Source organism: Siphateles boraxobius, unplaced genomic scaffold (genome assembly GCF_051911475.1).
Source record: "Siphateles boraxobius isolate OS27281-9 unplaced genomic scaffold, OSU_SipBor_1 77, whole genome shotgun sequence".
Classification (NCBI taxonomy): domain Eukaryota; kingdom Metazoa; phylum Chordata; class Actinopteri; order Cypriniformes; family Leuciscidae; genus Siphateles; species Siphateles boraxobius.
In genome coordinates, this window is record NW_027509205.1 from 17,247,938 (window position 1) to 17,261,992 (window position 14,055).

The following is a 14,055-nucleotide window of genomic DNA, read 5'->3' on the forward strand; positions in this document are numbered from 1 at the left end:
TATTTTAATGGATGTGGATTAATCGCCCTCTTGTGGAGTCATAAAGCCTGATAGATCACTGCACAAATGATCTGTCTATCTATCTATCTATCTATCTCTCTATCTATCTCTCTATCTATCTATCTATCTATCTATCTATCTACACCTACCTATCTATCTACACCTACCTATCTATCTACACCTACCTATGTATCTAAATACATACATAGGCACCAAAAGTAGATACCAAAGTCATTGTATTAGATAAGTTATGTACAAACTGTTTCCACTTACGTTTGACCACCAAAAAGTTCAAACACAAGATATCTCTATTATTTTTTTCACCTTAAATCTAACAAACATATTATTGTTACACATTTTTCTTTATGTGCTTGGGATATACTGTATATGTATAAATATTATTTTATAAATTGTTTTAATGCTAAAGACATTTTATGTGTGATTTGAGTGTTTAAAGGCTAAACTACACCTGACAGTCCAGTTCTACGCCCAAGTTGTACTTCGTAAATTTTGTCTCAAACTAGACTAGGGAAAAACTGATAAGGCTGGTCTTATTTCAGATGCATATCACTGTTTCATGACATGTTTTGTCTATTTGACAACAAAGCCAGCTTCCCCTGAGAGTTGCGATCATGAGACGATTGTTAGTCCGTGCTAAATCCCACAATGTGAAAATCTGCACAACAAAAAACATCAGTTTCCCCTTTGAGATGCTCCTTGTACGAGACTATGGCTGAATATGTCATGCGATAGGTTTTCAAAGTCAGCTGTGATGTGCTCAAGTTTTGGATCTCACAATAGAGATGTCTCTTTATATAATCCTTAAGGCTGGAGCCTCATATCCATCACTGGATGAAGGACACTCCCTTAAGCTGAAGGACATATCCCCAGTTCTGTAATATGAGATTTGTCAAAGTAGGGCGTTCAGTATTTATACCTATCGGGTGTTGTTTAATATGTCCAGATTTCAGCCACTCCTTCCTGGAATCACTTTCATGCCTGCCTGGAAGAATAACCTACAGCCATTCATGAGGTAAACACCAACACAAGAGAACAGATGATTTTCAATCAGGATTTAGAACGTATCATAGTACTGAGACAGCTCTCATTAGAGTTACAAATGATTTGCTATTATCATCCGATCGTGGTTGCATCTCTCTATTAGTGTTACTCGATCTTAGTGCTGCATTTGACACTATCGACTACAACATTCTTTTAAATAGACTCAAAAATTATGTTGGCATTAGTGGAATTGCACTAGCATGGTTTAAATCATATTTATCTGACCGTTATCAGTTTGTAGCAGTAAATTAAGTGATGTCTTATTGGTCAAAAGTTCAGTATGGCATACCACAAGGCTCAGTACTAGGACCGTTGCTGTTCACTCTTTACATGTTACCCTTGGGAGATATCATTAGGAAGCATGGCATTAGTTTTCACTGATGATACTCTGCTCTATATTTCTTCAAAATCTTCCTAACATTGTCCGGGAAGCAGACACAGTCTGTTAGTTCAAATCTAGACCAAAAACACATGTCTTTGAGACTTCTACAATTCAATGTTAGGCTGCATAATTTAGATCTGCCGCAACCAGGAACACTTACCATTAATCCTGATGTACTTGGTACATCATAAGAAGGTTGGTGCCTACGCTGATATTAGTTTCTCTGTTTATTCCGAGGTTCTGATGAAGGACCATCGCATGGACACGACGACAACGCATCCCTGAAGTGCCAGCCTCATCAGCACTGTGAAGGCCTCATGGACACCTCAACAAACTCATCTCTATACTGGCGTGATGACTCTGACCCCCAACCAGATGGAACTGGATAAATATTGTGAAAGTTCTGATCCAATCTGACTTCTGACCTATAATGCAGCCTGAATCATAATCATACACTGTTCGTTCTTTGGCCAGAGGAGAACTGGCCCCCTTATTGAGCCTGGGTTCTCCCAAGGTTTTTTTCTCCATTCTGTCACCTGATGGAGTTTTCGTTCCTTGCCACTGTCGCCTTTCTTCACCTTTGTCGCCATTGCCTTTTGGCTTGCTTAGTTGGGGACATTTAATTTTATATGTAACAATATTATTACAACATTATTTTCCTATTTTCTCTGTAAAGCTGCTTTGAAACAATCTGTGTTGTAAAAAGCGCTATATAAACAAAGGTGACTTGATTTGACTTGACATGATAGGGAACAGATTAAACACTAAAGGTGGACTAGACTATTAGAACTAGACTATAGAAGAAAAAAATCAAAGATGAGATCTGTTAAATATATCTCTATACTTTTGCTTGAATCTTTGGCTTCTGTTTTTTTTTTTTTTTTTAGAAAAGGACCACAGTAATCTCTTATGTGTTTCCAAAGAGTTCTCAGCAATTCTAAATCATGAGAAATAATATCCACACCGTGTGTGTGTACATTGTAGTGTCCTGAATAAGATATTTTACATAAAAGATGTTTACATAGTCTTTAGTCCACAAGATAAAATAAATAATAAATAAAATGATATTTTTTTTATGATCCCTCTTATTTTGTTAACATTATACACATTTCCTGCAGGGGTGTGTCAAAGTTAGAGCAGCACTATGACTAATATATATATAATGTATGAGTGTTTGTGTGTATATGTGTGTGTATATATATACGCCACTGTATACCATTTTTAAAGAACACTTTTAATGTACATTTTTAAAGTATCACAAAGGTTGCATTTATTTGATCAAAAATACAGTAAAAACAGTAATTGTGAAATATTGTTACAATTTAAACATAATACAATACAATTTTGTAGGCACTCACAAAATGCATCTTAAAATATGAAACTGGTTTGATTATAGTCCAGACGAAAGTTTGCATTCATTTTAATATCGAATTGATCATTCTCACAAGTATCATTCCATAATTTTTTTTTGGGGGGGGGGGGGGGGGGGGGGGTATTCCTTTTTAATATATACCTATTTTAGTTTACAAAGACATTTAAAGAGAAGCAGCATTATGGCACATTTAAGGAACAGTTTGCACAAACTACCGTTAAAAGAAGCCTACCAGCGCTTGAGGAACAGATGTGCTGTTTCAGAACAGCAGTGTACTCATCTAAAAAAATAAAGTTCTCTAACTTTTCAAATAGAAGTAGCAACATTATTCATGTACAGGTTGGCATGTTTTGAGGCTGTTTCAAGCTCGATTAGGGGAGTGCTGGGGTAACACTGCAGTCTAATACTTGAGGCACCTTCCATAAAAGCCAAATATAGTTCCATCGATCCATTGACGAAACCTCGAGACAGACGTGTAGACACCGGGGTACTGGGCATCACCACAGCCATTTCCCCAGGAAACGACGCCGTACACGCGGCCCTCGCACACCAGCGGACCTCCAGAATCCCCCTGCAGAAAAGACAAGAATATTAATATGATTTTGGACAGAGAGGTCAGATGGTGTGTGAGAAGAGTGAAAGAGGTTAAACTAGAACTAGAAGGTGAAACTCACAGCGATGTGAGACACGTATTGCCTTTGAATTGTCTTATAAATTTAATTAAATTTCTTGTTGTTTCAGTGTCATTGGGTGAACTTGACACATTGTAAAGCCAGCAAATCTGCTCCTTTTTAGCAAGAAACAATGGATGGGACTTGAATTATATCCATCAGGAACTGATTTGGATTACAGTATAAAAAGTACCAGATTGGAGCCAGGCAGATAGAGTGTTTGAAATATATGGATTTATGAAAAAAAAGTTTATTTATGTATTTACACTTCCGTTTAAAAGTTTGGGGCCAGTAAAAAAAATAAAATAATATATATATATATATATATATATATTAGTGCTGTCAAACGATTAAAATATTTAATCGCGATTAATCGCATTAATGTCATAGTTAACTCGTGATTAATCGCACATTTTTATCTATTCAAAATGTCTCTTGATTTCTTTTTGTTCATTATTTTTTCTCATTTTAATGCTCTTATCAACATGAAAAAAGTGGATTGCTTGCTTTGTGCACATTTTTTTTTTATTGAAAACAACATAGGCAATACTGTGTTCAATTTCACACTAACATTCTCACTTGGAGCAAATAATTTCTTTGTAACACAATGTAACTGTCCATCAATAAAAGGGTGAAAGAAATACTGAAGAGGTACTGATATTGACGAGGGGGCGGAGAATTCGCATCAGCTGTGTGTGTGTGCTTGGCCATCATCAAGTGGTACTTCAGACTGGACGTGCTGCGATGATGATAGCTCAGTTCATAACGACAAAACACACAGATCACTTTGGTCTAGTCAATGGAACCATTTGCCAACTTTTTAAAATTAAACTTTCCATTCAGAATCTTATTGGCATCCATTTCGGCGTCTCGCGCTCGTCATCCACTCAAAGCGTAACGTTAACCTATTTGACCGGCTCGCAAGCCCAAACAAGCGTGTGTGCGCGTGCCTGTTGTTTTGTTTCCGGTCTAGCTAGATCCACTTGCGCTTTGGTCGACGAAGCAACAAAACGTCCTCGCACGGCGCAAGCCCTTGAAATGAATGGGTTTCATATCGCAGCGCCGCGCATGCCGCGTCCTGTTGCAAAAGCATGTGAAAAAAAACTACAAAGTTTGCTAGACCAAAAAGACCGTTAATCTCGCGATAAAACAATTAATCGCGTTAAAATGGTTTTGCGTTAACGCCGTTAATAACGCGTTTAACTGACAGCCCTAATATATATATATATATATATATATATATATATATATATACCTTTATTCAGCAAGGATGCATTAAATTTGATCAAAAATGACAGTAAATATATTTATAACGTTAAATTATAGATCATAAATCATTTAAATTATAAATTATAACTATAAAAAGATTTATCACATGCCTGATCAGATAAAATGTTGAGCTTCGCTTTATTTAATATTTTGTTAAATTGCACAAGACTATCAGTGCTAGCTTATTAGAAAGTTGCTATCTGATTAAATGAGCTCCATTTAACTTTTAAACTGTTTATTTAAGTGGATTGTTTTTCTTTGTTTTTTGCATCTTCTAACTGAAGTAAAAGGCAACACATTTTAACTTTAATTAGACCCAGTCAGTTAGAGTAGTCAGTAGTGCAATTAAATTCATAAATAGTTTTATAATTGGCAAAAACAATGTAATATCCAAATAATGACTGAATATAAGATGGCCCTGTTCCTGACAATAAAGTCAACATCCAGCAAATCACTAAAATGTTGCTAATAGTTAGGTGTTTATTTCAAATACCTTTTAAATTTATTACCACATATTCATAAATTCCAGATTTCCAAAAGCATTTAAGGTCAAAGTTCAGTGCATGATAACTGTGCCATCCACATTAAGTTTAGTGCATGCATGTGAAGTAATCGTTTGTCTCACCTTACATGCGTCTTTTCCTCCTGCGCTGTATCCTGCACAGATCATATTCTCCGTGATGTTTCCATTAAAAGAGTCTGTGCTGTTACACACTGCAGTGGACACTATGGGCAGCTTCACCGTCTGCAGCGTTGCAGGGATTCCTCCCGTTGGAGTGGTGAAGCCCCAGCCGGACACCCTGCACACGCGACCCACGGACACCTGGGTGTCCTGTCGAGGCAGCGGCGCCAGAGACACGAAGCTGTTCAGATAGATGGGAGACTGCAGCTACAGGTGAGGAAAAGAAATCATTAATAGGATCCTTAAAGCATACAATACAGAAGGCCTTTTTTAACCCTCTGAAGTCGTATGGATTACTTTTATTATGGATGGATGGATGTACTTTTTTGGGCTTCAAAAAACAAGGCTCAAAGAAGAAAGTCATATACAACTAGGATGGCTTGAGGGTGAGTAAATTATGGGATCATTTTCATTTAACCCTTTAATTAAATATTATTTAGATACTTTTAGCATAATTTGACAAAATTTTGGTTTTGAAGTAATTAAACAGAGACAGTCACAGGGAGAGACGCTGCACAGACGCAGGTAATTCACACACGAATCTCTCATTTCTCTCTCTTTCTCTCTCTCTCTCTCTCTCAATAATTAATTAAAATAAATGCTATAATTCATTCATTTAGTGTAGTCAAATTCAAATGCAATCTTACGCACTACTTTATCTCTGTGTCTGATTTAAAGGGATGGATCACCCAAAAATTAAAATTATCCCATGATTTACTCACCCTCAAGCCATCCTAGGTGTATATGACATTCTTCTTTCAGACAAATACAATCTGAATTATATTAAAAGTGCTACAGCTACGGCTCCAGGGGCTTAATAAAGGCCTTCTGAAGCAAAGCAATACATTTTTGTAAGAAAAATATTCATATTTAAAACTTTATAAAGTAAAATAACTAGCTTCCAGCCAAACAAACATAAGGATTCCTCTTAAGCCTAAGAGCAACTAATGCGAGTAATGCGACGTACTGGTGATATTTACTCTACGCCATGACGCACTGCGCTACTTCTGACCTCACAAGTTGTGTAAGTTGAGCTTTAGGCGTAAGTGAAATCTGTATTTTCGTTTGGCCGGAAGCTAGTTATTTTACTTTATAAAGTTTTAAATATGGATATTTTTCTTGAAAAAACGCACCATTTCGCTTCAGAAGGCCTTTATTAACCCCCGGAGCAGTGTGGCGCACTTTTATGATGGATAGATGAACTTTTATGATGGATAGATGAATTTTATGATGGATAGATGCACTTTTATGATGGATAGATGCACTTTTATGGACTTCAAAACAAAAACGGCCATTCAATGCCATTATAAAGCTTGTAAGAGCCAGGACATTTTTTTATATTACAACGATTGTATTCGTCTGAAAGAAGAATGTCATATACACCTAGGATGACTTGTGAGTAAATCATGGGCTAATTTTCATTTTTGGGTGATTCATCCCTTCAAAGAATGTGAAAATAACCACAGATCTTAGAATGTTCGTCAACCAATCCGATTCAAGCATTCAACAGCCTGGAAGTATAAAATCGTTAAAAGCACAGCTAGCCATGGTTTATCACTTACTTAAATACAACTTTTGATTAATAAATAAGATTAATAAATGCTGTAGAAGTGTTGTTCAATGCTAGTTCACGTGAACAAATTTAGTTTACCAATGTTTTGAAATGAAACCTTATTGTAAAGTAATACCATTTTTACTTGTATACTAAAATTGAAGAATTTATGCTACTCTGTTAATATACTAAAAAATTATATAGTATAATGATTTTAATATAAAGTATAGAATTTAATTAGAAAACTTTAGATGTGAAAAAAATGCATGCACTAATGTTGCATTACTGATTACTAAGAGATACATCACTTCATGTAATTGATACCAGATTGTTGTGTTCATTTTGTATGCATGAAAAGAATCAATGATTCACAGTGAGTCAGTCAGTGTAACACAGGAGCATTGATTCACTGCCTCACCTTAATGAGCATGATGTCTGCGTTATTGGTGGCTCTGTTGTACTGTGGGTGAGGTATTAAAACATGAGGCCTGCGAAACTGCTCCGTCCCCTCATATAATCCCACAGAATAATCTCCAGCCACGATTCTCATGTTTGCCTTCCTGGAGACACAAACGAACACTACTTTTTATCCAACTGAATTGAAATGCATTTTAAATGTATCCTACTATGGTAGTTAAGTAGCAAGTTGCATCGTTGTATGGGAAACACACCCCAGATATGTTAGCAAATCCTTTTTTGAGAAAAAAAAAAAAAAAGGACAAGAACATGTTCTTTTTAGAACATATTTTGGTACCAATCTACCAAAAGTGGCAAACTGTTGCTATGGTTCTGTTCGTGGTGCCATCTAAGTGGCGCCAAATGTAAATACCCACTGACTAAACTCATATCTCACATTGAAATGCTGGCATGTAGCTCATTAGTCCTGTATCCAGTGATGCTTGTCTTACCCTATATTGCAGTGTGCTGCGGTCAGCACCCAGTATTTGTTAATTAAGGTCCCGCCACAAAAGTGCTGGCCCGTAGCGCTCTGAATGGACACGATGTACTTGATGGAGTACGGCACCGGGACGTATCCACCCACGATACGGGGCTGTACCAGATCCTGACCTGTGAAACAAAACAGGAGACACGTGAATTAGTTGACAGCATCTTCGATCTCTGTGACATTAGTCTAGATTTCCCTTTCATACAACAGAGGCACGTGTGCACGTGAGGGGCGCTCTGAATCTACACCTTTGTCTCGGAAGGAAAGTGTGTAACTCAAGGTTGATAAGTCAATACTTAACAATGCGGAGTAAAAAAATGTTTTTCCCCATCTAAATGCGTCCACAGAAGACTATATTTTCCTGACATGTGCGTCACGAATAGATGTTTGATTTGAATGAAGCCTGCTGGTTGAGATGTTAGAAGTCATCTCTGGTATATATATATATATATATATGTATATATATATATATATATTTCCCTTGGGCATATTGATCACAGTCTAACAATTAGGCAGTTGTACGTGCAGCGGTTCAAGTAATTCTATACAATATTAGCAGCCATTGACAGGCCGTGTGAAACACGTACTCGCTGGATTGAACCTATTATGTAACCTTGACTGAATGACCTTGGAGCTCACGAGGATTGGCAGCAGCGTGACCTTTTTCTGACTGCTTTATGAAGCTCTCAACGTGAGGAAATCCTAAACGTTAAAGAGCACAAAGCATTGAATTCACCGCACATGTAGAGGTTATGTACATCCATTGTTTGCCGTTTTATGTCGTGAAGTAGCGAAAAACAGTAAACAATGCTGAAGTTCAATGTTTGGGGATTTAAATTACAGCGTTTGGGGATTTAAATGTCTTTGGTATGTTTTTATAATTCAGCGTGCACGGGTTTTTGCAGGGATTCCAGCATCAGATAGATTAATTAATCTTTTACGTGCATTCTAAACTTTATAATTACATTTTAGGGCTTTTTTGGGTTGGAAATGAAAACAGATTTGCTTTGGATTTCCTTCAGTGAAGATACACTCAGTGCAGGCTGTCAGGATGAAGGGCCCATCCATCAATGAAACCAAACTTAACTTTGTCTTCATATTTCATTTCTGTAATAAATCATAGCGCTGACAAAACCTCAGCCAGACATGCAAAAAAAAAAAGCTATGCAGTATTAAAAGCCATCACTGGAAAGATCCATAAAAATCTCCCTTTTTTATTTTGTAGCTCAGTAGACTTGATAGAGATTTGACTTATATTTATATTAAGGATCAATGTTGTCTCAGTAACATTTAAAACACAAAAAAGCTCAGAAAATTTTGTTTTGGATGAAGTTGAGAAGAAAATCTTGAAGAAACTCATATTGCGTTCATATTGAGATGTTTTAAATGCCGACTCTTAAACTCATAAGGAGACACATGAAATGAATGTATCTTTTTTCCTCTGGAGCAACTTCTGAGAATAAGGAGACTAAAGTATAATATTAAATTTGCTCTCCATTACAATATGCTATGTAAGTTGACATCTTTGATTCTAAAAGATTGCAATGTCATCCATTTAATTCATTTTTTTTATAGTTGACAACTTTATAGGACACCATCCTTTTAATATTTAATTCAATTTTCAATGTTAAAATTAGTGCTGGGCAATGATTAATACACACATGCATGTATACATTTAAGAAATATTTGCATGTATATTGATAACATTTTTCTTAAATATATACATGCATGTGTGTGTGTGTATTTATATATACAGAAAAAATAATTATACACAGTACACACACATATATTATGTGAACACAAACCTTTATTTTGGATGCGATTAATCATTGCCCACTACTAAACTTATTCAAATTATAAAAAGACAGAGTACATTTTTCATTGGCATTTTAAAATGAAAGTTTCAAAAATCAAAATGAACAGCAAGTCGCCCAAACATTATTATAAGAAGATCCACAGTCTCTTTTCAAAGTAAAAAACGTCACTTTGCTCAAGGTACAGAATATACGACTGCTCCACAATGCCGCTGTACCCAGTTCATGCACTGAAAGGATTTTGCAGGATTGAAGTCTAAATCTTTTACTTACAGCTCACCACGAGGAGCTCCAGGAGGACACACAGCAGAAGCAGCGGCAGGTTCATAGTTACTGATGGAGACGGTAGACACAGAGACAGACACATGCACAGGTGCAGACCAGACTGAGACCAGCTTTACTTCAGGTACTCTGATTCCACACCTGGGGAAGGATCACCACTGCATTCTCAGGTTTCCTAGTTCCTATTTCCGTCTCCATGGTCACAATGTCGTCTGAGAAGGGGAACAATATATAATTGAAGCCAAACCTGTGATCTCTTGTTTTGGGTCTGATTTAGGATCAGTACAATTGCCTACGTCACATGCTATTTGCGTCACATCGCAGATTAATTTCTACGTTTGAAAAAACTCTCAGATTTACTGTACCTTCTTTTCTTATTTCTTGTATATGCCTTTTTGATTTATATTACAATTGCAGAAGCGTTTAGTGGCCCTAGAAAGTATCTAGACTTTTTAAACTGATTACACTGATGTCATTGCTTTAAATGTCAAAAAAGAGTTCTTTTCGGGACAAAATTTTTGCCATTTGTGCAACTTTTCTCTTGTTGTAGATGAGGTTTTGTTGAAATTGCGAGAATGATTTCTGATACGCTGAAAATGGTCAAAATGTCAAAAAATCAAAACAAGTGTCATCTGATACCAAATTATATTTTGACCATTTTTCTAAACTAAATTCTGAGCAATTTTTGCAATTTTAACTGGTTAATTTTTTATTTTATTTCATTCTGTTCAATTTTATTAAATTTTGAATTTCTTTCTATTATTTTCTATTCAAGTTGTAGATGAGATTTTGTTACAATTGTGAGAATCGTTTCCGATAGGCTGGAAATGGTCAAAATGTCGAAACCAAAGTGTCATCTGAAACCAAATGATAATGTGATAATTTTCCAGGACTAAATTTTGAGCCATTTTTGCAATTACTTTTATTTTATTCTATTTCTTTTTCTATTCAAGTTGTAGATGAGGTTTGTTAAAATTGTGAGAATAATTTCCGTCAATGTCAAAAACAAAACAAGTGTCATCTGATAACAAATGATAATTTGATCATTCTCCGGAACTAACTCCTGATCCATTTTTTGCAATTATTTTCACTGGTTATTTTATTTTAGAAATTTAAAGTGGTCATGAGGTTATGTTTAAGGCAAGTAAAACAATATATATATATATATATATATATATATATATATATATATATATATATATAGTTATTTTTATACATAAAATATATTTATATTATATATCTTTAAATTCAATATTATTATTTTTTTCACACAACAAAACATTGAAAAAAAAAAGTGGGGCAAATAAAAATATTAACATGCCAAGTACGAATTTGAACAACTTGACCAATTAGACCAGCAGAAAACCCCAAATAAGCGCTGTCTGCTGTGGAATTGTGGGATTGCCCCAGATCTGGAGCACGGGTCATTAAAAATGAAGTTGCGGATGAAATAGTCCTCGTCTTGTTCTCGGTGTGATCTCTGTGGCCAGTGTTAGCTAATGATCTCTTCTGAATCTGAAACAGCACAATCTACATCTCACTTATTATCGCTCTCTCACTTTTCCTCATGGCTGCTTCCCCGGGTGCTGACCGCTGACATTTTTACTCTCGATCTCTTGTTCTGCTCTGTTAGTGCGACCACCACAGACCTATTAGCCCTCTTCCTCACCCTCCTCATCATCGTGACATGTGTTAGATTCACTGCGCAGAACCCTTCAGGATCCTGTCATGGTTTAACAGAGAGTTTGTGGACCGTTCTGTTGTCAGAGGACTATTAATCTTCGGTTTGCCCTTCATTAATATCTGACCTCTTAAATGGGATCATCCAGCCATACAGTTGTCATGATAATTAGGGTGGTAGTGATGTCACAGCTCTGCTGAGATCTCCACATGTTGGGAGCGTTGGCAAGATCAACAAAGCTATTTTATTTTATAGATTCCATAGTTGTGTTAACCATATAATAAAGGTTTATAGTCTTTTTTAGCAACTGGGGAAAGAATGAATTATGTAGAATAGCTTTAGATGACAAACAACTAAAGCTGTATTTGTTTAATTTGCAAAATTATTCCAAAACTTAAAATTCTACATAATATTATGGAATAACAGTAAATGACATTCAATGGAATAATCAAACTACAGCTGATGACCCATTTTATTTTAGTTTAGTTTAGTTTAGCTATAGATGAGGTTTTGTTAAAATTGCGAGAATCATTTACGATAGGCTGAAAGTTGTCAAAATGTCAAAAAATCAAAACAAGTGTCATCTGATACCAAATGATGATTTGATCATTTTCAGAACTAACTCTTGAATACTTTTAGCTGGTTGTTTTTGATTAGATTTGAGTTTAGTTTAGTTTAGTTTAGTTGTAGATGAGGTTTTGTTCAAATTGTGAGAATCATTTCCGATTCTGTTTCTATTCTATAAGTTCTATTCATTTTCAAAATGATTCCAAACCATACAATTCTACATAATTATGTGGAATAACTTTAGATGACGTTCACTGGAATTATCAAACTACAGCTGATTACCTATTTTATATATTTTATTTTACTGACCATACATAATATGAAATTAACCTCACCTTTTGTTAAAGTTTGTACAGCATTTGCAGACTGACTAAAACAAATTACAATATTTACTGTTAAAAAAAACTATGTGCATAGTTCTATAAACAAAGTTTCAATACTGATGTATCAAATTTACCAAATTAGACAATATTGAGACACTCCTGAGACGACCTGATTGTATCTTCATGTTCGGTACAGTTCCTATAATGTCCAACTTTTCCCAAGAGAGAGTCTTAAAGCAGTTCTGTAGACAGCCAACCATTGTTTTGATAAAACTCCCACAGTCCGAGTGGGTGTGAGTTGGAGAATGAAGGATTGAACACAATAAGATAGTGTGAAGTGGGATGTGTTGTCAGACAAAACAAACAAAAATGACAAGTTAAATAAATTATAGTCTGCCTGGCTATGTGATATGCAACTCTGTAGATGCATATACAGATATAAATATATATATGGGAAATAATGTTTATTATGTGCACATTTATCAGAATTGAATGCATTCATTTAATGTCAGAGAGCAACTGATTCATTTCAGTTAAATCTGAGAACCATATTTATTGTCACAAATATAGCAACCATCCTTAGTTAAAGGTATAAAATCAAAACTAGGCATGACTTCTCAGTACCAATAAAATCATAATAATTTTCCCTCAATAACCACATTGCTTATTAAAATATAAACATTTACTTGAACAACTGCTGCTTGAATAGCACATTTTATATAGTTCTGATCTGCTAAACTGGTGACAATTAGCTTATTATAAAGATTCTTGATGTCACGTGAACGTCTTGTCACATTATACTTTCTTTGATGTGTTTTGATTTCAGTTTCAAGGACTTCTAGTATGCTTATCATTGTTTCCTGTTTCCTTTGTTCCATTTTCCCGCTCAATGGCTGCATCCGAAATAACATCCTCTCCTGAGAAGGTTTTTTTTTTAAATATGTAATTACTTCACGACCGCTAAAAAGTACATTCTGTTTAGTATGAGTGTTTGTAGTATCAATGTAATCCGGACTAACTAAATTCGCCATGTTGTCATTTATCATGTGATCTACCAGCGTCAGTTGCGTCGCTTCACTGCCATTCATAAATCCTCTCCCGTGGCCTCATGGGATAGTAAATTGTCCATCGTATACACACTTCAGAATCTCGCCGGAAGTAGTGTGTCATCCGGGTACTTTTCACCTACTCTTTTATGAGTACTGTGAATTCAAACATACTTCTTTTGTCACATACTGTTTTTCGCCTACTATATAGTAGGGAAGTATGCGATTTCGGATGCAGCCTTTCTTTTTTACTATGGTTATTGATTAAGTACCACCTGTTCACGTGTAGTTCATTATCCTTGTGTATTTAAGTCCCTCAGTTTGTTCTGTTTCTATTTAGTTTTGTTTGTGGCCTGCTGTTTCTTTGAGTTTGCTAGTATTGGATTACCTGACTTTACATTGTTTA

General features: G+C 35.5%; 1 protein-coding gene across 1 annotated transcript; it reads right to left on the minus strand.

Annotated features, from left to right (window-relative positions):
• Positions 1-2,662: 2,662 nt before the first annotated feature.
• On the minus strand, positions 2,663-10,236 carry LOC143725986 (trypsin). The gene is made up of 5 exons (XM_077218937.1): positions 10,024-10,236; positions 7,899-8,058; positions 7,409-7,550; positions 5,382-5,645; positions 2,663-3,387 (listed from the first exon to the last, which is right to left on the minus strand). Exons 1-5 carry the CDS (start codon positions 10,115-10,117, stop codon positions 3,217-3,219), a joined length of 831 nt encoding a protein of 276 aa, XP_077075052.1. The 5' UTR covers positions 10,118-10,236; the 3' UTR covers positions 2,663-3,216.
• Positions 10,237-14,055: the final 3,819 nt, after the last annotated feature.

Coding starts and splice junctions, on each gene's coding strand:
- LOC143725986 (XM_077218937.1), bottom strand. CDS start 10,117: ATGTGTCTGTCTCTGTGTCTACCGTCTCCATCAGTAACTATGAACCTG. Junction 7,551..7,898: donor GCAGCACACTGCAATATAGG/GTAAGACAAGCA, acceptor TTGTGTCTCCAG/GAAGGCAAACATGAGAATCG. Junction 5,646..7,408: donor CAGACATCATGCTCATTAAG/GTGAGGCAGTGA, acceptor CCTCACCTGTAG/CTGCAGTCTCCCATCTATCT.